Source organism: Hypanus sabinus, chromosome 15 (genome assembly GCF_030144855.1).
Source record: "Hypanus sabinus isolate sHypSab1 chromosome 15, sHypSab1.hap1, whole genome shotgun sequence".
In the NCBI taxonomy this organism is placed as follows: Eukaryota; Metazoa; Chordata; class Chondrichthyes; order Myliobatiformes; family Dasyatidae; genus Hypanus; species Hypanus sabinus.
In genome coordinates, this window is record NC_082720.1 from 22660720 (window position 1) to 22686295 (window position 25576).

At 39.3% G+C, this 25576-nt stretch overlaps 1 protein-coding gene across 5 annotated transcripts in view; it reads left to right on the forward strand.

Moving 5' to 3' along the window:
* Positions 1-25576, forward strand: part of fam193b (family with sequence similarity 193 member B) — a 293883-nt gene that overhangs the window by 102398 nt on the left and 165909 nt on the right. For 4 of the 5 annotated variants that reach the window (XM_059990125.1, XM_059990126.1, XM_059990127.1 and 1 more), the window contains one exon: positions 3758-8493. In XM_059990125.1, the coding sequence (XP_059846108.1) occupies positions 3758-3851 (94 nt within the window). In that variant the 3' untranslated portion in view covers positions 3852-8493. Of the gene's footprint in view, positions 1-3757; positions 8494-22972; positions 23138-25576 lie in introns of those variants that run through there. The other variant, XR_009515836.1, reaches the window with a different exon arrangement.

A 25576-nucleotide genomic window follows, 5' to 3' on the forward strand; every position in this document is an offset into this window, starting at 1 on the left:
AATGCCCACAAGGGGGCACCATCACAGCCATTATTCTGAAACAACTGAGGCTCTTAACACTTCAAGGGACTGTTGGGGTAACTTTGAAATTGGGAAGTGGGAGAAACAAGGGCAAAGAACCCATGGTAGTTTCTTCTACGACTTTTATTAGTTACCATTGTCAGCAGCCAGGTCATAGGTCCTTTCAAGAAGCCCAAATTGCCAGGTGTATGCTATGTATCAAGAGAAGAAGAATATGATGATCATAATATCTGTAATGATTGTGATTATGGTAATAAAAAATGAGCAGAATGTGAGGAGAAAGGGCCCCTGTTTATAATAGTCAAAGTTAATGGAAAACCTATTAAAGCTCTTTTACATTCTGGTGGCTCACAGTCAGTTAATAAGAAAAGCCATGCTCCTGCCTTTGGTATTGACTATGGTTGCCAAACACCTATCCAATGTATCCATGGTGACTGGAGTCTGAACCACTGGCAGAACTTAACTGAGGAGCTGGATGACTGCAAACATTTGATGTAAGTGGGGGTGCTGAAGAAATTACCAGTTAATAAGAGTTCTGGAAAGAAATTTGCCTGTGTTACTTAAATTATGGAGGAAGAGAAAGATTCAATCGTGTTCATCAGGAGTAGATAGTGCTGCTTCATATTTTGACATGACTTGTGCAAAAGCCAAAGCAATGGCTGGGTTCCAATCTCTGTCCGACCTGTGTGTCAGGGGGAACCAAAAAGTCTAGAAAGTCACTTGGGCAGCAGTGTCGTGGGAAATATGCTGGTTCTCCGGCCTCTGTTGATGTTTTTACAGATGACGTACCCATTGATGATGATTCAGAAGGGGTCTGGGAAAGATGACCTGTCTATCTCGATGGCCGCCAATCAGCGGAGTTGCGGATGTTATTTTTGCTGACTTTCACACAGCAGCTTCATTCGAGACCAGGGCTGACAAACAATCCACCAGGATCAGACCTGACCAGTTTTCAGTACGCTAACACTGCTGCGGAGTGCCAGAGTGACTTGTGGGAGCCCTGAATAATGAGATTTTTCAGCCCTCAAATAGTGAGTGGAGTCATCCTATTGTTATCGTCCCCAAGAAGGATGGCACCTGAGGGTTTTCATTGATCTCTGGAAGTTGAATGCCATTGCTTGTTTTGATCCTTATCTTATATCCTGAGTTAGTGTTGGCACGTGGCCTAGTGGATAAGGGATCAGTCTAGTGATCTGAAGGTCACTGGTTTGAGCCTCAGCTGAGGCAGTGTGTTGTGTCCTTGAGTAAGGCACTTAACATCACATTGCTCTGCGATGACACCGGTGCCAAGCTGCTTGGGTCCTAGTGCCCTTCACTTGGACAACATTGATGACGTGGAGAGGGGAAGGCTTGCAGCTTAGGCAACTGCCGGTCTCCCAAACAACCCTGCCCAGGCCTGCACCCTGGAAACCTTCCAAGGCGCAAATCCAAGGTCTCACGAGACTAATGGATGCCTATTAAAAAAATGTGTTGATAAAACTAGAAAGGATTGGACAGGCAAACTACATTACTATGCTGTACCTTTGCAAAGGCTACTGGCAGGTTTTTCTTTTGATGAACCAATCAACATCCCTAACTGCCTTCGCACACCCCAGGGCCTGTTTCAGTCCACTATGATGCTCTTTGGTCTTGGTGCATCAGCAGCTTTCTAGCGGCTCATGGACCGGGTGCTCAATGCCTGAGAGGACTGCAGTGTGGCCTACCTAGATCACGTGGTTGACTACAGCTAGACATGGTCAGAGCATCTGGACCATCTGTGCAGCAGGTTCCTGGGGAATTTTCACGCTGCTGTTCTCACCCTCAGGTGCCACAAAAAATATGAGTGGACAAAAAGAGAAACCAGGTCCCTTGGACACCAGCTGGGACATGGAGTGGTTCAAGTACAGGGGGACAAAGTGGAAGCGATCAGCAACTGTCCTCAACCTCACATCAAAAAAAAACTGAAGGTCCTCCTGGGTCTGATAGGGTGGTATCGCAGTTCCATTCCCCAAATCACCACTCTGGCCACACCTCTGACTAATCTTACTGGAAGCTAGTAAGCAACGCAGTGACGTGGACAAGTGAGTTAGAAAACACTTTTCAAGCCTTTAAAGCTCACATGTGTTCTTCAGCTGTCCTTCAGAACCCAGACTTTAACAAACAGTGCCTTGTCCAGGTAGATGCCTCTGGAGTGGGCATTGGAGTGCTGGCCCAAGGAGAACCTAGAGAAGAGCAACCTATTCTGTACCTGAGCTGAAAACCCCTCCCAAGGGTAACCAGATCGTCTCCTATTGAAAAAGAGTGTCTTGCCATTAAGTGGGCCCTGGACAGCCTCTGGCACTACACAGACCACTGAGTGCTAGCATGGATTCAGACAATGAAGGACCCCAATGCCAGGGTGACACGATGGTAGCTGAAGCTTCAACCCTTCAAATTCTGTGTCTATCATAAAGAAGTAAAAGGAAATGTGACTGCCAACCACCTGTCTAGGCTGCCGAGCTTCATCGCTGCAGGAGAGGAGGGTGTTGATGTGATGGAGAGCAATTGGTAGATGCACTTCACTCTCACTCTCACTGTCTTGTCAGTTTGCTGGCCCTACACTGTGTGTACGTTCTTCCATACCTTTCCCCCGTATATTCTCATAATGGGTCCTAAAGGGTTGGCATTATGGTGCCTTTCCTGCCGTACATGGTAGAATGTTCTGTTTCTTTAGTGACGGTGATGTGTAAATGTTGTTTCTATACTGTATTTAAGTTAGATACTACTGTTTACTTTGTAATGATTTGAACTACATTGTGGGGTGCAAAATGTTTTAATTCATGCATAGTCATGGTTAATTAACGGTGGTATGTCCTGGTGTCTAATAAATGGGGCTCATTTCTCACAGCAGGAGAGTGAGACTGGAGCTGCCAGGAGCTATTATTGTGTTTTCTGGTAGATAACTTTTTGTAAATATTGGTAGTTTTCTTTTCATTATTTTCTGTGGTTTTTGTAAATTTGTCTTTGCTGTACCTAATTAACATCCCGTACACTAAAGTGCTAAGCGACTCCAGCCATTTTTTCGTTTGGACATAATCCACATATCTAACACTCTCTTGCCCTTGCCTTTCAGCTCTTCCCTGTCCTGGTCATAAGCTCACTTGCTCACATCGTATATTAGACTTAACAGGACAGGTTGATCTGTTATCAGTTGTATGGGTAACTGAGTGTTAGCATCAGTGTCATCTCCCTGCTGTTGTATCCACATTGCCCAATGAAAGTCTGATGCCAGTGTATTCTACCCCCGACCTGCCTCAAAGTCGAAGGGTGACCCTGTCCAATGAGTGCTGAGAGGCATGGTATCTGGCCCATCATCTTTCTGTCAGTCACTGAGGCCTTGCGGGTTTTTGGATTTGGGAATAGTTTGGGGGTTGGCTTGAATCATGGGCCAGGTCAAACAGATCTGGCTCATTATCAAACATTTTTATTAAAATGTTCATGGTGTTAATTATTTTAGATATAAAGGGGAAACCAAAATTAATCACCATTGTGTACGAAAGAAGGCCCATGTAATGTTGATATTCATGTCTTTGAAGTTTTCTACATTTGTAGTTATTATTTACTGAAAAAACTTGTCTTATTTATTTGTCTATTTACTTTATGTTCCATTTCTTTGTTTGTGAATATTTAAGTGGTATAGTAAAGTAGGAATAACCACGTTGGTCAATGTATTTTCTCCTCCGTTTGTCTGACACATTTATTTTCTTTGCACTTGTAGGTTTTGCCTTGATTCTGCCAAACAGACAAGGCCAAAGGTCTCTGTAAACTGGTCTAACTTCAGTCTGAAAAAGGGTCCAAATACAGCTCATTGAAGAGGGCAGCCAGCACCTGACGAACAGAAACTGGAATTGCCCTGCGGTTATCATCCTTACTGTGACGGATATCAGCCTGCTGTCACAGCTCAAAGCAATTTGCTGTGACGTACGAACAACTTGCTATTGCGTCATCCACATCCAGTGCCTTAGCAGGAGAAGTGCACGTTTCTAAGTGGGTGGCATAATTGTTTCTCGGGTTTGTTTATTGTGCTTTACAGTCATTGTGAGAAATTTTGTCAGTAGTGTTGACACCAGTGGAGCAAATTGAAATTTCAATAGAAATCAATAACATAATTGTAAAGTTTGGAAGTTTACTAGATGTATTTGAGCAGACAAGTCGGATGAAATGTGGAATAGGATACAGGTGTCCACCCCCCCCCCCCCTTTACAAAGGTAGAGTGTTCCTGTGAAACCTTTCTTAAGCCGAAACGACGTAAAGCGAAGAACCATTAATTTATGTGGGAAAAATTTTCCTAAAAGCGAAAAAACCTCTTTGTAATGCGAAAGCGGGTTACTAATGTAGGCCTTTTGTAAAAGTGAAGTGGCGTAAAGCAAACATCTGTAAAGCGGGGGACAAGGAAGAATATAAAGATGTTTGGTCATTAAAGTGACAGTAAGGCAGGGCAGTCACAATTCATGGCACTTGAGGATAGTCTCTTACGCAGTGAACTGCAAATGGAACTAACTTTTAAGAGAATATCTTGCTCTTAAATCTAAATAAAATCAACCAGCGTAAAAATCAAATAAACATTGAACATTTTGGACTTTGCACCGCCTTGAGTATAGCTTTAATTAGCCCCTTTGACGAGATGTGTTTAGTAACTACAGTCCTAATAATGTGTCCATAGAACTGGAGTAAAGGAACATTACCCATAGTCATCTTTGGAAATGTAATTCATTGATAAAGCAAAGACTGCATATGAAAATTACAGTACTATGATGTGTTTCCTCAATTGGGAGGATAGACCACGTGCCTTTTGATTTTCATTTCTCTTCCCAGTTCTAATGCTGAGAGTTTTGAACTTAACATTTATAAAATTGGAGGAAAAATTGAATTGATTACTCTTTAAAATTGCAATCTAGGTTAGTACAATCTGATTTTGCCTTCCTGATTTGAATTTGGAAGGCATTCAAAACAGGAAAGTTTATGGGGAAATTGCTGAGGTCATTTGAAATTGGCTTTGAAGGAAAATAATCAGATTTTTGTATGTTTCAAATTAGCAGGCTAAATTTTTGACAGCAATAGATGAAAGCTCGTACAATGCTATACAGAAAATGGCTCAAGGCAGTTAATTGTGTGCAGGCAACTGCATTGGTGCTTATTTTAAACACTACCAGGTAGTGGTGATCTGCCCATTATAGGAGGTGCTTTGTTGCAATGGAAGCCTCATTTCAGCATTTTTGATCCTGTTCAAATTTTTCTTTTTTCTCAGTTACACCATACAAGCTCAGAAATACATAGCCCCTGTCTTCACAACAGCCTTTTTTTTAAAATAAAAGCCGTTTTGACACCAAACCAATACTGGCAGTCTTATTGAAGTACAAACTTTAGACTGTAAAATCTATGACAGAAAGTTGCAGTGCTAATGTCACATAACGTGGTCTGAAAATCTGGTGTTGCCTCTATAGTGGTTGGAAATAAGAGTAACTGCAGAGCTGCAAGCTCTTTAAAATGAAAAGTTAGATTTACAGTTTGGCTGTAGGTTGAATGTAGAGCTTGATCACCAAACAATTGCAAACCTTTACTGACTCCGTACAACAAATTAACCACACAAAGATCAGGCTCTTTGATCATGAGCCCAGTAACACTGTATTCAACCCAAGTACAGCCATCAATTAGGCACACAGAACATGATCTCCTTGGTTATTTCTATTAAATACACTGCTGCAACTAAATTGATTCTTTCTCCTTTGAAAATTATTTTCTATTCCTTGAATTGCTGCCACATCCTAGCCAAGAATAAGATTATAATTGCCAGAAAGAAAAGAAATGATTTGGCCATGTGGTATCTTCATGGTGCATAAGTATTAACGGTTGAACTGATGGTGATAACCAGCTGGTTGGTATCTTCTATAAATCACGGAGTAGACCGCATTTTGCAGTATATTATACTGTATGTTAAAGACTTGCTACTGCGCCACCATATTGGAGTGTGTAGTGGTGACAAGATACAAAACTGTAGTGGCCGACCCACTTTCATATCATGATCAATTTCAAGCTTGAATGGTAATTGATCATTTATGATAAACTTTATATATATGTTTAGAACCACATTGTAAATATCCTGTGTATAGTGGTGTCGCTGCGGATGGTGCTCATGCACATCTGCACATTGCAGAAAGACAAAATAACTTTATATTCAAGTGTTTTTATCTACTTCAGTAATTCTTAGTACAGTAAATTGGCTATAATTGTTGTAAAGCGCATTTTACGTGAAGATTTTAATAAAGTCCTCACCAATGTGATGGAAACTGAATGAGAACTTTTCTGTTGTGTATTAGTGAGTGTAGCTGGATTTGCAGTGGAACATATGATTCATGTTGCATCCTTTACTTTTCATTGTTGTAACAGGTTAGTCTTGTTGCATCTCCATGATGTATGAGCCAACAGAGCAGCAGTCTATTCCCATGAAGTGGCATTATATATTGTAGTATTTGCTTTATTTGTTTTGTTTTTATACGATCAGCTTAGCCTATGTCCTGTTTTTACTTGTCCTGCTTATATTGTCGTTAAATTCTGTTTTTCTTTGGAAGAAAATAAGTACAGTAAATTCTGGTTAATTGGGACACATCAGGAACAGTACATTTTGGGCCAATTAAGTGGCAGTCCTGATTTAGCCAGTTTCATGGAAATCGTTTTTAAAAAAAGAGTATTTTAAAAAAGACAAACTACCATATAAGTAAGTTTAAAAATTATGTATTTGCCTGAAATACAGAACAATTTAATTTAGAATACTACCAATACAGTGTTATAAAACTGTTCATTAGTTCCTACTAGTTATCGACAGGAACTCAACCAGAATATGTTGCCATGTTCTTTTGATTGACTGTAAATGAACAAAATTAGTGCAGGCGTCTAGTGCAGATAATGGCATGACTTCATATAATGCTTTAGATGATTACATCCTCCATATCTTAATTTTAATTGTGGCATTTAATTTTAATTCTTCGTAGTTCCCAACTTTTTGAAGTAGTTAAATAGGTAACTGATTCAGTCACCCTCTTAAACTTTCATCCTATGTTCATTTCTAATTTAATTTTGAAAATTATTGTTAATTTTTTACTTGATAAAATTAAAATATTTTTCCATTTTAATGACTGCTGGCTGGAAATACAGTGGATTCCAGTTTATTGGAACACATTGGGACTGAGTAACAAATTATGTATTTAAATAAAATACAGAACACTTTAGAACACTAACAATCCTGCTACAGTACTATAAAGCTGTAATTCCTGATAGTTATCAACAGTCAAAGTAATCCAGTTGTATGCTGCCGTGTTCTTTTAATTGACTGTAAGTGAAAAAATCAGCACAGGCACCTAGTACAAATAATGGCCTGCCTTCATACAATGCATTCAACGATTGCATCCTCCAAATCTTCATTTTCATTGTAACATTCAAGATGACTTTTGATAACTTCAGATGTTTGAAACCACGATGAGCAAAACAGTTCCAAATTGTCTTACTGCTTAGTTCTCGCCAACTATCAGTGACAAAAATCAGCTTAAAAACTTTTTGCTCAAAACACTTTGTTATGTCGAATGGTCATAAGTGCATGTGACTGACACTAGTTAGAAACTGTTCAGCAGCAATCTCCTGTCCTAATTAAGTGGTATTGTGTCTGAAATGAACGAAGGAAATCCCAGCTATTTTCTCAATATTTGTTCTTTAAGTATTGTTCCAAATAAGAGGCTGCCCTTATTAACTGGTGGCTCAATTAACCAGAGTCCACTGTACTTGTGCTGTTTGTAATGGATGCTGCGATGATATATGAATTTTGCCTGAATCTGATAACCATCTCCAGAACTCTCAGCAAGATTTAAATTGGAACACATTTCATATTGTATGTTGGACTAAGCCCTCTGGAAGAAATGTTTTTTTAACAATTTGAAATAGGTGTATAATTGCAGAATAATTGTAGGACAAAGTAAATTATGGAATGAAAATCCATTGTGTGTGGCATGCTTCTTCTCACACCTGCAGTAAATCCCAGGAATGTTTGTGAAAGCGATGCCCGTCTACTGACATGTTTTCATGTCTACATCATAATGTTAAGCAATGTGTTTGAAGTAGCCCAGTGCAGTTTCCAAAATGTGACATATTATCACTTTATAATCTTGCATTTGGTTGTTTAATTTGTATCTGTAAGGTTTTTGTTCCATTATATGTATCTTTATTTTGTATTGTAACAAGAGCATTTTTATCTACTTCAAACCAAAAATTGTTAGTTTTATATGATTTTCTGGCAACAGCCAGCCTGAATTTAAAGATAGTGGTGTAAGCCAATGCTCTGACTGTTAATTCTGAAAAGAATGTAGGTTTCTATTATGCCGGCCAAGACTTTTTGATATCCTTTTTTAAATTATGTACTGTGAATTGTCTTTCATTTGAAAGATAAATACAATGTCTTGATGAAGATATGTGTGCTTATTTTCTCAGATGTTTGTTCTGCACGCACTTGTAGGTCTAGAAAGACACAAGAGCTATTGGTAGGATTTAACAAGAAGTGACATCCGTCAAACACATCTTTTTAACAAATTCACCAACACTGAATTTGCTTGTCATAAATTTCAGTATTTAGCCATGAGAGTAACCCGGTAGTGCAGAATTGCTGACTGTTTGTCCTGGATCCGCTTATAATTTTTAAAAGTGTTAATGTGAGATTTGGAAATAATTCTTTGCACTACATACTAATTTATTGTTTTATGTTCCTGAGAAATGAGTTGGACACAGTTGACAACAATTTGTAATAAAGAGTCCACTTAGATAGGGTAGTTAAGAAGGCTTATGGGGTGTGAGCTTTCAGAAGTCGAGGGATAGAGTTTAAGAGTCGCGATGTCATGATGCCTCTCTACAAAACTCTGGTTAGGCCACACTTGGAGTACTGTGTCCTGTTCTGGTTGCCTCACTATAGGAAGGATGTGGAAGCACTGGAAAGGGTACAGAGGAGATTTACCAGGATGCTGCATGGTTTAGAGAGTATGGATTATGATCAGAGATTAAGGAAGCTAGGGCTTTACTCTCTGGAGAGGAAGAGGATGAGAGGAGACATGATAGAGGTGTACAAGGTATTAAGGGGAATAGCTAGAGTGGGTAGCCAGCACCTCTTCCCCAGGGCACCACTGCTCAGTACAAGAAGACATTGCTTTAAGGTATGGGGAGGGAAGTTCAAGGAGAAAGGTTTTTTTTACTCAGAATGGTTGGTGCGTGGAATGCACTGCCTGAATTAGTGGAGGCAGATACAATAGTGAAGTTTAAAAGACTACTAGACAGGTATATAGTGGAATTTAAGGTGGGGGGTTATATGGGAGACAGAGTTTGAGGGTCGGCACAACATGGTGGGCTGAAGGGCCTGTAATGTGCTGTACTATATGTTCTATGTTCTCCCACTCAGAGCAGCAGTGTTTGATAGAATACCTCCTGAACTGTACTCTGCATATTGAAAAAATTCTTTCTGGAGTAGCAAGAAGGAAGTACAGTATAACAAGTATCTTTTTTCTAGTTGGTGGAAATTATAAGGAGGTTCATACTGTCTTTAAATTTCTGGGAATTATTTACATAACAGATCAGCTTCAGGAAGGAAAAATTTAAAAAAAGGTTTCTATTGGAATTGGTGAATCTAAGCTCGACTAATTTTAAACAAATTTGCGTGTTTATGATCTTGGTGCTTTGAATGATCCAAATTACTGGAAGAATTGATCTGAAACCTAAATTATCACATTGTTGATTAAAATTAGATGCTTCATCTTTTAGCCAGTTTGGTAACAAGGATGAAGCTAAAGTCCTTTATAGTTATGATATGGCCATTTCTCTGCGGGGTTTGTGAAGTTGCATTGAGCAATTTGTAGACTTTTTATCTTAATTTAGATCCAGTGTTTAAGATTTCATAATCTTACCAACATGTTACGAACTTTTTTCAGTATTAATTTGACTCTTTAGACTTAATTGAAGATGAACTCTTTGGATGTAGATGTATAAATACTTATGATCCTAATGTGACTCAGTTAATCAAAAATGAAGTCCGATTGAGGCAATATATACACACAGGTAGGTGTAATGCATAATTTAAGGAATGATAGTGATGCTTTCTATATGTGACAGTTACAGCTGAAGAATGAGATAATGCTGTACCCAGAGCAATAACAGGTTAAATTCCAGTCAATTTTAAAATTTATTTCCTCAGCCTAAAATCTTTCTGGTACAATATTTAAAGTTACTGTGAGAAATATTACCAATGGTGTTGCATGCTGCTTTAAATACAATATCAAGTAACAGGATAAATTAAAATAACAACTAACATTTATTAAAGTAAAGAAAACATTGTTCACACTAAGGAGGAATGCAAAATTCCCACCACGATTCTGGATGTGAGTAAAGTCAACCTTTGTGCAACAAAGACTTATGACTGGGGGAAAAATACTGATGGGTAAAATAATATTAGTGATGGCCAGAAATTTCAGTGATAAAGAATCAGTTATAATGCAATGGAAAAGGGACACGAGCTCCAAATCCCAAACTGAAAAAATGAGAGACAAGGTAAAAGGCAAATATAAAGGAAGCAAAATGATAAAAACAGTGCATATTAGTGGAAGAGATACAAAGTCTAGCAAAAGTCTAACTAATAAAAGGCATCATTGAACTTAATGAGAACTATAAATCAGAGAATCAGCGGATTTAAGCTGAGTTGTGCACATAGATTGAATCTAATTACATCTTCTGAAGTGACTTGAAGCAGCAATTAGGGGAATTTCATATTAATGAAGTAGAATTCAATAAATCACTTGAAGTTTCTCATAATCGAACACTAGTTAAAGTTGATGTTCTTAGAAATGAGACAATGACTTACCTGTCTGTGAATGAGGTTGGGCAGAAGATTGTAAGGATCATGGGCAGGTTCTTGTGGTCAGATGTGACTAGTTGGTGCTGCATGGGTCTGTGTTGAAATTGTATTTACAAGTGATTTGGATGCTGGAATAGGATCCACATTAATATCCCAGAAAGGTAGATAACTTTGTAAATTAAATGTAAATAAGAGAAATTGGCAGTTGCAGCAAGTAGACAAAAATGCAAATAGTTCTCAAGATAGTCAAACATGTCTACCATGGAAGTAAAATGGATAGAGCAAAGACCTCAGTAAATGGCAAAAGGCTAGAAGAAATAGCAGATATCATTGAAACTGAATGCAGCTAATGGAATGTTGGCCTGCACTAGTCTACTACGGATATGAATTATGATAACTGTCTATGCAAAGCTCTGGTCAGACATTGCCAGCAGTAATGTGAGCATTTCTGAGCACCTCTGGAGAAAGTGCATTGTAGATTAGCAGAATTAAATTTGGAGTCCAATGGTTAAGTTACAAGAAGGGAAACAGAATTTGAGTTGTAATCAAGAAATTTTAAAAATTAAGGAGCAATTGAAGATTTTTATGAAAATAGGGAGAGATAGCCAGAATTTCTCTTGCTATAGATTTTAGACAACTTAAAAAAAAAATTAAAGTAACTTGCTTCAGAAGCTTAAGCAAATATTGAATGTGGTCGGAAATTCTGCAGCTTACACAAATATTGTGAGTACTGATGAAGGCTCTTGGCCCAATATGTTGACTGTTTACTCTTTCACAGATGCTGCCTGGCCTGCTGAGTTCCTCCAGAGTTTTGTGTGTATTGTTGAATGTGGTAGGAATTTGCACCTCTTCTTTAGATGGTAATTAATATCAGGTCAGTTTAATTTGGGGATTCATGTTGAATAAGATCCATGTGAAAATGTTCACAGTACGTATAAAAATTAGGTAGTTAAAATTTGCTGTACTGTTCCTTATTTGTCACTAACTGAATTTAAAAGGTGATGGCATGCTTCATCGGATCACAATGATCTTTGTGTTGATACTTACACGATAATATTCGTTGAGAGAATTCCAGAGTGTTGATTCAGCAGTGATGAAGGAATAGAGTTTTGTGCAGTTTATTTTAAACTGTAAGATATATCAGTTGTTTCATTTCACAGAATCAGTTAGTGCATCAAAAGTGATTAAAAACAGAGCAGGTTGATGTCAACGTAGTGCGGAAAGCTTTGTTCTGGATAATATCACCAAGAAGCATGGAGAAATGAAGAAAGAAGAAGAAAAAATCTCTAAGGAAATTCAAATTAATGGTGCAGAAAGGAAAGAGAAGGTACTGCAAGAAACACTCAGATTACAATTGGATTGTTGAATGAAAGTAATCCAGTGAATTAGATATAGCAAGGGAGTTGAAGAATTATGGCATAATTGTAGGTTGTTTATTTAGTGACCTAAATTAATGTCTGAAAATGATAGCCAGGAAATTATGGCATTCATAATTCAAGGCAGCAGATAGTGAAATAATTTACAAGTACAGATTGATTAAAGATATCTTTGAGGAGATGGGGAATGAAGGTATCTTCTCCGTGGATCGTCACCTTGTCATGGTGGAGAAGCTTGTGTGGTCCTGAGATCCTGAGAGTGATGCTGTCTGGAGGTATGCTCCTGGTAGGGTCACCCATGGCAGTAAGGTCGAGGGTGAAGTCCCTGACAAAGAACAATCCAACCAAGACCTCAATGGTGGAACAGGCAGGCTCAACGGCTGAGCAGGCAGTGTTGGTGTAACAAACTGTTTTTGCACTGATGGTGTGAAACACTACGCTCTAATACAGTGTGGTGATGAATTTTATCCTTAATATATATATTTAGGTGATGCAAATAATTACAGATTTTCTAAATTGAAATTGTATAGTTGTTTAGGTATTAACTTACCTATAGAATACATCAAATGCCTTCCAAGTATTGAACAAATTAGAATTTTCAGGGGTGTATTCTGAAGTGGAGACCATTTATACTTGAACTGAGGTATCTGAATGACTCCTTATAAAAAAATATGTAAGATGCTTATGGAACGGAGCAGCAATCCATGGGGCTGTTTACATCGTCAGAGCAGAGAAAGCTGTATCTTAAAACTTCTAAGATGCAAAATTATGTATAACATCAGAGAAAGTGGCACAAAAGCAAAATATTCCAGATGCTGATGACTATAAATGGAACAAGAAAATTGAAGGTAGTACTTCAAGTCAATAGCCTTTCAACAGAACCAATGTATGGAACAGACTAACAAGTAGAATATTGGAATAAAAGCTCTAAAATCACAAATTCAATACCACATTAAGAAGATCCAGAGAGAAGTTGAAACCCGTTTGTCACAGTAATACTGTCTGTCAGCAACATAATGCATCTACAAGGCATACCATTATTCTAGCAGTGTTTGTTCAGAAATTTGAGGCATGGGTGTCTGGCATTATTTGTTATATTACACCATGACTTCCTGGGACTTCAGTAGCACTTTGCCAATGGCCCCTGTTGAAAGCAGCAGCAATATAAATATCAAATTTTCACTCCCTTTAAAATCGGCAATGATCACAAATTTGCTGCAAATGGTGTAATGGCAATTGTAGCAGAAATTAGAATGGCTCATGGCTTTCAATATTAGCATATGAAACAGCAACTTCCAGGAATGGCAGTGACATTTAAACTTGCATAATTGTAAGTTGCTGAACTTGGTGCCCTGTTCCACCTAAAGTAAGAATTAAATCTGTGAATAATTTACTATTCACATTCATGGAATGATATGAAGTTGCTAATTCTCATGATGAATGAAAACCTATGAATGTGAACCATCTTAATTAAAAATAAGTCAAACAGTCTCATTCTTTCAGATGTCAAATGTTATTGACAGTTTTATAGTATGTATTGATTTTAAAACTATGACTTTATCTGTTCCTTTTCCTTCTATTTGTACTTTGCTTTTTTGTACATGATTTGATACAATTAAGTACTTGCTCTGTCCTGATTCTTGCTGTTTTTCTCATTAATCAGTATTGAGGCACAGAAAAATATTTTAGGAAGGCTGCACTTTTAACAGTGTTTGAGGGGAATTACCTGTTTGGCCCATGGGCAAGTTCAGAATATTAGGCAGTGGCAGATTGTATTTAAGGAAGTATTCATTTTCTTTGGGTATGTTATTCTCCTTATGTATAAACTGTAGGTTGTTTATTTACTGAAAAGGATTGCCAGGAAACTTATCAAAAGGATTTCAGGTTTATTTGTTACATGTACATTAAAACATACAGTGAAATGCATCATTTGCATTAACAACCAACACACCTGAGGATGTGCTGGGGACAATCTGTAAGTGTTGCCAAATATTCTGGGGCCAACACCGTATGCCCACAATGTTGGCAGAACAACAGAACACAACAAGCAAAAACAGCCCGTTCCTCTTTCCCACCCATGCACATACAGAATCCTTTAACCCCGGGACTGGCCTCCAGAGGCCACGTTCTCTGCAAACACTGGGTTTTGAACCTCACAGTGGACTCTCAGCTTCAGCTCCGGATAATGGGCCTCAACATCTGGACCTCCAATTGCTCCTCGGGCCTCAATCCTCAACATTAATCCCAACACATGCTAATCACCAAACACTTGGCCTCAAATCATCCTTTATCTTAATTGAAAATTAACTTTGCAGATACGTTTGGAATCAGAATCAGGTTTATTATCACTGGTACATTTTATAATCTGTTTTGAGTAAGACAAAATTATTATAAATAATCTGTAAAAGATGAATAATGAGGGAGAGTCCATGGACCATTCATAAATGGTCCCAGAAGAATCTGTTCTTAAAACATTGAGTGTGGGTCTTCAGGTTCCTGTACCACTCCCCATCCCCACCAACAATGGTAATAATGTGAAAAGAGCATGTCCTATCTCCTATAAACCCAAGCACAATCCTTAACATAGATTAGTGATTAATATCTGTTTATAAATGGATCAGAAGTTTTATTTACACAGAATAATGAGCAAAGTTAAACAGAAAATTTCAGAAACACTCTGCAAGTCAGCTGATTTCTGTGGAAAGTGAAACACAGATTTTGAAGTTTTAGTGTATTTCAGTTTTCCAGCAATTGCAGTAATTTTTAAATTTCCTATTCTGAGGTAAGTTTAAAAACCCACACAAGCTCCCTACCTGACTCCCTTGTCCACTTGTCCCTCCCTACTGATCTCCCTCCTGGTACTTATCTTTGTAAGCAGAGCAAGTATCACACCTGCCCCTACAGCTCCTCCTTCACTACCATTCAGGGCCCCAAACAGTCCTTCCAGATGAGGCGATACATCACCTGCTAGTCTGTTGGGGTCATCTACTGTATCTGGTGCTCCTATATATTGGTGAGACGCGACGTAGATTGGGAGACTGTTTTGCCGAGCATCTACCAGGAATTCTACTTCCCATTCCCATTCCGACATGTCAGTCAATGCCTCCACTACTGCCATGATGAGGCCACACTCAGGTTGGAGGAGTAATTTCTTGTACTCCATCTGGGTAGACTCTAACCTGATGACATGACCATTAACTTCTTGAACTTCCATTAATTGGCCTCATTGCCTCTCCTTCACCTTTCCCCATTCCTTTTTCCCTCTCTCACCTTATCTCTTTTCCTGCCCATCACCTCCCTCTGGTGCTCCTCCCCCCCTTCTAATGACCTTCATGATGAACTACATTGCAAAGTAAAATGTGGCAACATGAGATAGATAAGTGATCCTCGTAAACTATCACACACTGAATGAAGTATTAGCCTGAAATTTAGCTGTTTCAATTGAGTGCAATTAATGCTTAGGAGATGAGACATTTGACCGTTTAGTTCACCCTGCTGCAGAAAGAACATCTGTGCTATTATGGGCTTTGAACGTGGAGTGAAGAAATGGACTATTGCCTGAAAACAGGGCTGGAGAATGATATGGCATGAGGTGTTTGAGGGATGCATATAAGCATTTTAATTATGGTGAATAATTATTCACTATATAGTTATTTTTAAACATCTCTCTGAAATGACAGTCATGGCCAAAGCAAAAGGAGGTCTGCTTAAACTAGAGGCAGGGCCCAATGGACATCCAGGGGCATTGACTGATCAGTTGATACAGTGAAACGATAAAAGGTCCTGTTGGTATGGGTTGTGGGTTAGAAAACAGAGGAGCCAATAGTTAAAAGTACTACTATCACAGTTTTGATGAAGGGTCATTGACCTGAAATATTAACTCTTACCAGAGCTTTAGTCAACACAGCACAGGTTTTCGAGCGACTGAGGGAAGCTTTGAAAATGCCATGATGAGCTGTGCACAGTGCTAGAACAATATCCAAAATAAATTGTCCTCAGCTAAGGCACAGGAATAGTTATTAGGCTACAGTGTGAAATTATATATGCAAGACGTGTTTTAACCTTTGTTCAAAGAAATATGTGTTCCAAAGACTATTCTAAAGCTCATCTTCCAACTACAGAGGAAGGAAAAATAATATTCAGTAATTAATTACATTTACATAATTTAAATGTATAAAAAATCTTCATATTGGATTGATTGGATTTCCAGGAGTATAGAAGGATGACAACAGTTCAGTGCTGTTCTGACTGGGCAATAGATCAGGTTCAAGGGACCGAACGTCCCCTGGTCATTGATGAAGGTTTGGTAGCACAGTGGGTATGTGAGCAGGCTAATAAATCAGAGGCTGCAATCATGATCAGTAATTAGTTTGATTCCCACCCGGGCAGTTTGAGGGTTTAAATGAAGTTAATTAAATAAAATATGAATAAAAATGCCTGGAGAGGAAAACATTTGCTTCATACGTAACACTCATATTACAATCTGTTATTACCTGCTCCTGGATGTTGCTGTGTCTGACTCAACTTTCAATGAACTGTGTCAAAGCTGCTATGGAAATGCAGAGGTTGAAGAAGGTTGGTCACTGCGACCTTTCCAGGGAGAAATGGGGTTGGAAAGGGAATGTTGGATCCACCAGCATTTGATGGTAATGCCAGGCCTGCTGCTGAGTGATTTTTAAACATTTTCTCTATATTTATCTGGACTGTGTGTCGGTGAACAACACCCACGTTCCTCTGATAGCAAGTCTTGTCCACATCAAGCAGGAAGCAACAGTTTAACTCACAGTCACAAGATCCATTTTTATTCTAGTTAATCTTTTTAAATTTTCACTTTTGGTTGAGAAGTGGTAGATGGGTCTCAATCTGATAAAGTGTGATGTGCTACACTTTGGAAGATTGAATCTGAAGTCTGTGTACAAGGTTAATGACAGGATTTTTAGCAGTGTGGAGGAACAGAGGGATCTTGTGGGTCCATATCCATAGATCCCTTAAAGTTGCCATGCAAGTTGATAGGGTATTTAAGAAGGTGTATGGTGTGTTGGCCTTCATTAGTCGAGGTATTGAGGTTAGGGTGAAAAAGTGCATGTAATTTTAGGGTGACTAGAGGAAAGCATAGGGAGATGCTAGAGGTCGGTGTTTTATGCAGAGAGTGGTGGGTGTGTGGAATGTGCTGGTAGATGCAGATAGATCAAAGACATTTGAGAGACTTTTAGATAGCACATGGATGAAGGAATAATGGAGGGCTATGTAGGAGGGAAGGGTCAGGTTGCTCTTGGAGTGGGTTAAAAAGTCAACACAACAACTGACCTGAGGAGCCTGTGGTACACTGCTCCATTTTCTATGTTATAACTTTTTGGAATGCAGTAGCTGAGGTGGGGGCTGTGTTTGAGTGAGGGACCTGGGAGGGATACAATCGAGTTCCCAAGTGATGCCTGGTCTGATTTTGAGGATTGCCTCTCTTGAGTTTTGCAGGCTTGGAGGTGAATTACCGGGGTGTTTAAAGTCCAAATGGAATTTTGGGGGATAGACATAGAGAACCTACTCCTTTTGGCAGGGTTCACAACCATAGTGTGTTGATAATCTTAAATAGAACAAGGTCATTGCAGTGAAGCCCAGAACAATTATTTTTCTTACAGTGAGAAATGTAGAATTCTCATCCTTTCGACTGTGGTTAGGTTATTGTGTCAGTTGAAAATATCAAGGCTGAGCTAAATTGTTTTTTATTTGGAAAATGTGAGGCCAATTTTGGTTGAAAATATGGAAGCGAGTGTTTTAAATGGGGGGGATTGAAAGGTCTTCGTGTCCAACAAACCTGGGTCTCCAAGGCTGATCATTGAAAATGTACTTGAAACTATAGCAAGTGATTCAGTAATCCTAAGAGTGTTCATCCGAAGAGTGATGCCACTTCAATAATAAAAACATATTTTGATGTTATTTCTCCAATCCTTTCAGCTTGTAACACAAATTACTTTGTCATTATTGTGATAAATTTTCATCTGTGGATGCTTGCTCACTGATCAGTCCAGTCAACCTCAGCTGTAACTTTCTTTGGATGGTTTCAGATCGAGTCACCCTTGTCACTGGATCAGAAGTGTGAGGTGGACTGATTAGAACAAACAAAGACACAATAACTTTGGCAACATCCTCAAGATACTGTCTTAGTGGTAGAATTGAGGAAGGAGATAATTCCCTCACTTATGGAGAGAAGACAGCAGGTTGTTGTGCTGCTGCATGGTGATTCCTGGTTGGTTTAATGATCTTGAATTGAATCTCCTGATTTTGGATGGTAAACCAATTCCAGATTGCTTAATGTTATTTACTGTACTCGAGCATAAAGGAACGCAAGATAATTGTTACTCTGGATGTGATGCAACAGAAACAAAAATAAAGGTTAAAGAATGGAATAATTTTTAAAAACCACAATAAATATAAATACATGAAATAGTCTATGTATATTGATTGTATTTCCATAATGTTACTGAGTACAACAATGTCTGTGGTTATAGAGTTTTGCTATTGAGATCAAGTCCACCCATTCATTATTACAATTTATAATTTTTATAATCCAGATTTTATTGATGTTAGTGGGGATTGAACTGTACCTTTCCTACCATTGCTGTCAACCCTGTGACATTTTGAAGGATATATTCCTCCCCCCTGCCCTCTTCCCACCTTTGATGGTACGTCTTTATCTTTTTGGTTTGCTGTGAAATAGTTCCTTCCCACTCCTGAATCAGTGAAACCTCACTATGATCCTCAGGAGGGATGGTCGTCCTGTTTGATGCTTTGATCATTCGCAGGGAAAAGTGCCTTGATGGGAAAAGTTCTGCCCTTATATGCATCTTGAAGGGCTGAAGAATAAGTTTCTTGCTTGCTATGATCTGAGCATTAACACTTCCAAAGGTTTTTGGATATGAATGCGTATCTGGTGAAGTTTTATTTGCTGCCTCACTGGCTTTTTTGGTCTTTTGAAGACAGTGACTTGGACAGATAAATTCCTTGCATATACTCTGCATCCTCTTTGATTTTGAATGAATGATTCATCTAACATTTTTTCCATTGTATTCATAATTTAAAACCTCATGTAAAAACTCCTTAAATCTTTATGGAATGTTGGTTGAGAAATCTGGTTGATTTTGATGAGCAAAAGCACAAAACTTCCTTTACAGTGAAGTGGCTGGCCAATTTCTTGCTGCAGAAACTCGTTTAATGTTTTTTTTAAACACAAGAAGTTCTGTGGATGCTGGAAATCTAAAGCAACATACACAAAATGCTGGAGGAACTCAGCAGGTCAGGCATGCCGAAGACACATGGGTTGGTAAATTAATTGGCTGCTGCAAACTGCCCCGGGGAGAAGCGGAGTAACAAAATGGGGGAGTTGTTGCGAACGTTAAGACTGCATTAATATAATTTTAGTGCAACTAAGTGCCTGATGGCTGACAGGACCTTTGACTCTATGACTCTTAAAATTAATAATGCAATTTCAGATTTCATATTTAGATTTATTTATGACAAGGACATGAAAACATACAAGGAAATGTTTTCGCAAACAATGTACCTCAGGATGTGATGGTGACGGCCTGCATGTGCTGCCACGTATCCTGGTCCCAAATAACCATATGACTGTGGAGGAATTAATTTGAACAGTTGTGGAGGATCAAAGATGGGTGAAGTAATGCAATGGGAAGACTTCCAATCTATGGGTGTCCATGTTGCGCCTGAATGGGCTGGTTTCAATCCTGCACAATCAGTTGATGCTCAATTAATGAATGTTTAAAAAACACTTAGCCCAGACAGACCTAACGTGTATTCTATTAAAGATAGCTTTTCTCAAATTAACAAGCAACTTTGACAACTATGTATGGTGTGGAGTTCACACGAGACATGACTTCTTAGTGAATTTTTTTATTTTAATTTGACAGAATTAGTTTTGCTGAAGCTAATGGTTGTGAATCTAATGGCCATAGTTGGTAAATTGTGAGCCATATTACCAGCCGCCTGAAATCCAGCATCCACTGGTTGAGGTGCTCTTTTGGAAATTCCAGTCCTCAGTCTGTTATCCTTCCTCAGATGGTTTCATTGTAGCTATTGTCTCACTCTTTCCTGTTTCTAGATCATCCGAGTGCCTGCTGACTATGAACTCCTGGACAACTTCCAACCATTTGCCAGTGGATTTCCTGGGTGCTGCCAGTCCAGTCTGGAGTGTGAAAGATGTCTGGACTGTCTTTCATCTGAACGCTCTGAAACTTTTGAAAGCACAGCCCCACAAATTAAGTGCACTGATCCAATCGGTTCCCAGGATTGCTGTTATACACTTGCAATCTACAGTGTAACCATGATAGAGTCATGGAACTCTACAGCACATGTTGACCCTTTGGCCCATATGGGCTGCACCAAACCATTAATCTGCTGTCCCATTGACCTGCACCTGGATCATATCCCTCCATACATCTCCCATCCATGTACTTATCCAAATTTCTCTTAAATGTCGAAATCAAACTCGCATCCACTACTATTTCTGGCCAGTCATTCCATACCCTCACCACACTCTAAGTGAAGGAGTTCCCCTTAAACATTTCACCTTTCACCTTTAACCCCATGACCTCTAGTTCTGGTCTCATTCAAATTCTGTGGGAAAAAACTTTCTTGCATTTATCCCCCCTATACCCCTCATAATTTTGTATACCTCTATCAAATCTCCCTGCTTTCTCTTGCGCTTGGGAATGAAGTCCTAATATATTCAACCTTTGCCTATAATTCAGGTACAGAAATCTCAGCAACGTCCTTGTAAATTCTCTCCTGCAACTTTATCAATGTTAGTGATAACTTTCAGGTAGGTAGGTGACCAGAACTGTACACAATGCTCCAAATTAGGCTTCACCAATGTCTTTTACAAATTCAACATAACAACCCAACACCTGTACTCATAACTTTGACTTATGAAGGCCAATGTGAATAAAGCTCTTGTTATGACCCTATTTCCCTGTGACGCCACTTTCAAGGAATTATGGACCTGTATTCGTAGATTTCTCTGCTCTACCACATTCCTCAGTGTCCCACTATTCACTGTACAAGTTCTATCCAGCCTGAGAAGTGACTTGGATCTTCTCCAATTTGCCTAACAGCAGAATAGGTTCATGACAAATGCCATTTCATTGGTTTTTCACTCAAGTCTGGAACCTCTGGACAACAAAGGTACATACATCAGGATGTTCTTTATTGACCACAGCTCAGCATTCAATACCATTATCCTCTCAAAACTAATCAATACACTTTAAGATCTTGGTATCAATACATCCTTGTGCAATTAGATCCTCAGTTTTCACTTACAGACCCCAGTCAGTCAGATTGGCAACAACATCTCCTCCACAACCTCCATCACCACTGGTGCACCAAGAGGTTGTGTGCTTAGCCCTCTGTTCTACTCACCTTACACTTGTGATTGTGTGGCTAAGCACAGCTCCAATGCCATATTTAAGTTTGCTGATGATACCACTGTTGTAAACTGAAGCAAAATGGCGATAAATCAGCATATAGGAGGAAGACTGAAAATCTGGCTGAATGGTGCCACATTAACAAACTCACTCTCAATGTCAGCAAAACCAAGGAGCTGATTGTTGACCTCAGGAGGAGGAAACCAGAGGTCCATGAGCCAGTCCTCATTGGGAGATCAGAGGTGGAGATGCTGAGCAACTTTAAATTCCTCAGTGTTATCATTTCAGTCTTGTCCTGTGCCCAGTACATAAGTGCAATTACAAAGAAAGCATGGCAGTGCCTCTACTTAGAGGTCTGCAAAGATTTGGCATAACATCTAAAACTTTGACAAACTTGTATAGATGTGCGGTGGAGAGTATATTGACTGGCTGCATTGCGGCCTGGTATGGAAACACCAATGCCCTTGAATGGAAAATCCTACAAAAAGTAGTGGATATGCCCAGTTCATCATGCCACCATTGAGCACATCCACACGGAGCGTTGTCTCATGAACAGCATCCACCATCAGAGACCCCTCCACCCACTTCACGCTCTCTTCTTGCTGCTGCCATGAGGAAGAAGATGCAGGAGCCTCAGGGCCCACACCACCAGGTTCAGGAACAGTTATCCCACCCTCAACCACCAGGTTCTTGAACGACTGGCAAAAGCTTCACTCAGCTTGCTTATCCCATCACTGAACTGTTCCCACAACCTTGTTAAGTCAAGTCAAGCTTATTGTCATTTATCTATATACATATATAGAACACTTATAGAAACAAGACAACATTTCTTTGAACCAGGGTGTAAAGCATAACACATACAACAGACGATAACTTATGAAGGCAAGGATAAAATCTATAGATGAAAACTTTGACTCACTTTGAAGTACTCTTCATCCCATGCTCTTGATATTTATTTATTTATTTTTTTCCTTTTTATTTACACATTCTTTAGTCTTGTGCACACTAGTTGTTCATGCTGTTGGGTGCAGTCTTTCATTGATTCAATTATGGTTATTGGATTTATTGAGTATGCAAGAAAATGAATCTCAGGATTATATATGGTGACAAAACTCATTTTGTGAATAGCTCGTTATAAGTTACGCTCCGCCTCTCTGAAGCTCATAATCTAAAAGTAACACTGGCATTTTGAACAATGCATTCCTCCCATCTGATTGTTCCATTGTCGTTTTCTTTCTTGCATATAGAAATATAGAAAGCCCTGTAAATCTTCTGGTTTAAGATGACGAGACCAAAGATGATGACGAAGACTTACAAGCAATTCCCAAATCCAGAAGTACATCTAAATACTTTATTAATAACACTTTTTTTGGAGAAAATCTTGGCAAATGATCACCATAAACAATGAAGAGGTGAGCAAAGGCGAGGCTGAGCTGAGGGTGGGCATGTGGGTGCGATGCAAAGTTGGAACAAGGTCAGGTCGAGGCATGTTTGAGGAAAATTTGAGGCATATTTGAGAAGGAGTCGGGGTGTGTGAAGCAGAGAGAAGTTGAAGCGGAGGAGTTTTGGAACCCATCCATGTAATCCGAGAGCGAGGTCTGATTGATCTAAATGCCAGGCTGATCGGGAAAGGTCGGGTATGGGCCGGAACGTGGTGGTGGGGTCCAGGCCCAGAGTGTATGAATGCATCAGGGCCTGGGTCTTAGAGCGAGGAATGACCTGATGTTTGGATGATATAAACACTGGGCCGGATGGACTGGAAAGGCAGGATGTTGTGACCAGAGGTGAGGATTGGGCCGGTTCTGCTCACTGCTCTGTCATGCTTCCTCCACTCTTTGCTGCACTGACTGAGCCTTTGGGCCTGCTCAGGGCTCAGGGTCTGCGCACACTATGATGCTTTGCTCTGCAGTGTGACGAACATTTTGTCCCTTTTCCCTCCAGTAGAAGGTTCAGGAGCTTGAAGATTCGTACGGCCAGATTTGGGAACAGCTTTTTCCAACTGTGATAAGACAGCTGAATGGATCCTGACCCGGATCTGGGCCATACCATCCAAATATCCAGACCTAACTTGCACTAACTTACTTTCTGTTTTCTATTTTCTGATTATGATTTATAATTTAAATTTTTATTATATTTACTTTGATTTGTACTTCAGGGAGCACGAAGCGCTGATTCAAATATCGATGTGATGATTGTACGCTCCAGTATCAATTGTTTGGTGACAATAAAGTAAAGTAAAAGTAACTGAGGCTGAGGCTGTGGGCCTACTTCAGCTGCCCCGGGTTTCTGTGCCTATCATTCACTTGTGTTCTGAGTGCTATTGCTTGCTGTTATTATTTGCATGTTTTGTGTTTTTTCCTTTCTTGTCTCTCTGCATTGGGTGCTTGTGGTCTTTTGAAAATGCGTTCTTTTGGCTTTCTTGTTTTGTGGCTGCCTGTAAGGAGACAAATCTGAAGGGTGTGTAATGTATACATATTTTGATAATAAGCGGACTTTGAACTTTGAAATGTTCCACCAAAGTTTCACAACAATGTTGTTTTCGTGGCAAGAAGGCTGAGTTTATCAACAGTCTAAATGTAGTTAAGGAGTGTATCCCCTGATATTTACACTTGGAAGTGTCTGTCGAAGGCAGCCACGATCCCTTTGGAATTATCTTGCCAATTACAGAATGATTTCTTCTGTATGATCAAACAGAATTGATCAAATTCAAGCAGATCAACTAAATTTCAAAAAATCTAATCTTTCCATTCAAATTGCACATCGAAATGTGTAAAGGTGAATACTCAGTGAGACCCTCAGGGAAAAAATGTTGGTTCGCAAAATCAGAATCAGGTTTAATATCACTGACATATGTCGTGAATTTTTTTTGTTTTCTGAAAACTGATATTCCAATGCTGTAGCTAAAGTCAAAACGAGTGGAAAGAATGCTGGAGATCTGAACTGGGTCTTTGGGTGCCTGTGGGGAAAGGAGATGGCTTCAGATTCACTAATGTTGTGTAAACGTGTCCAGCTCTGGACGGGAGTGGGATGATTGGGAAGATTCACTTTTCCCTTTTGAAAGAACTGTTGATAGAATTACATACTTCCATTTTTCATAAGTCTGCACCCACAATGTCAGATTGACATTCCAAATATTCTTACTTCTTCTGTTATGCTGGGCTGGTGGCAATTTTTGTGCTTGTCCATTTCCACTGTTTTTTTATTAACACTCCCAATGAGACTCTGGGCCAGGAAAGTGTTATAGTTCCCTGGGGCATCAGAAAGAAATGGGGGTGCTCATATCAGTTATCTGTACTTTTTAGCACAGGTCATTATAGATCCTAATGTAACCACTGGGGCCATGATCCACACTGTTACATAGCCCGTGGGTATCCTGTGACTGTGTTATGAACATGATGTAATTGTCTTGTGATGGTGGGGTGATGTAATTTTCCTGCCAGTGTGAGGTCACATGATGTAATTTTCCTGCTGCTGTGCGGTCCCGTGATGGCATGTTCGAATTGGTATATAAGGGGAAACCCCTGTTGTCATGTGGGTAGTTCGTTGCTTAGTTCGTTAGTTAGTTTTGCTGCGTATTTGTCTCATGATGAAGTCTTGTTTTAAAGTGGAGTTTTCACTTTCTATTGCAAGGTGCAAAACCGTTGTGCCAGCAGTTTCACCAATCGCTGCCAGTTCTGGTTTGGTGCACTTTTGATTTACCTCCACAGTCTCGTATTGGAGAGTGAATACTTTACCGAAGTTCAGGAACCCAAAGAATTGAGTAAAGTTGGTGTTGTTTGGTGTTTTTGTAAAGGATCAACCTTATTGATTCTTCATTCAGGAATAGTGGCCTGCATCTGAGATAACCCCTG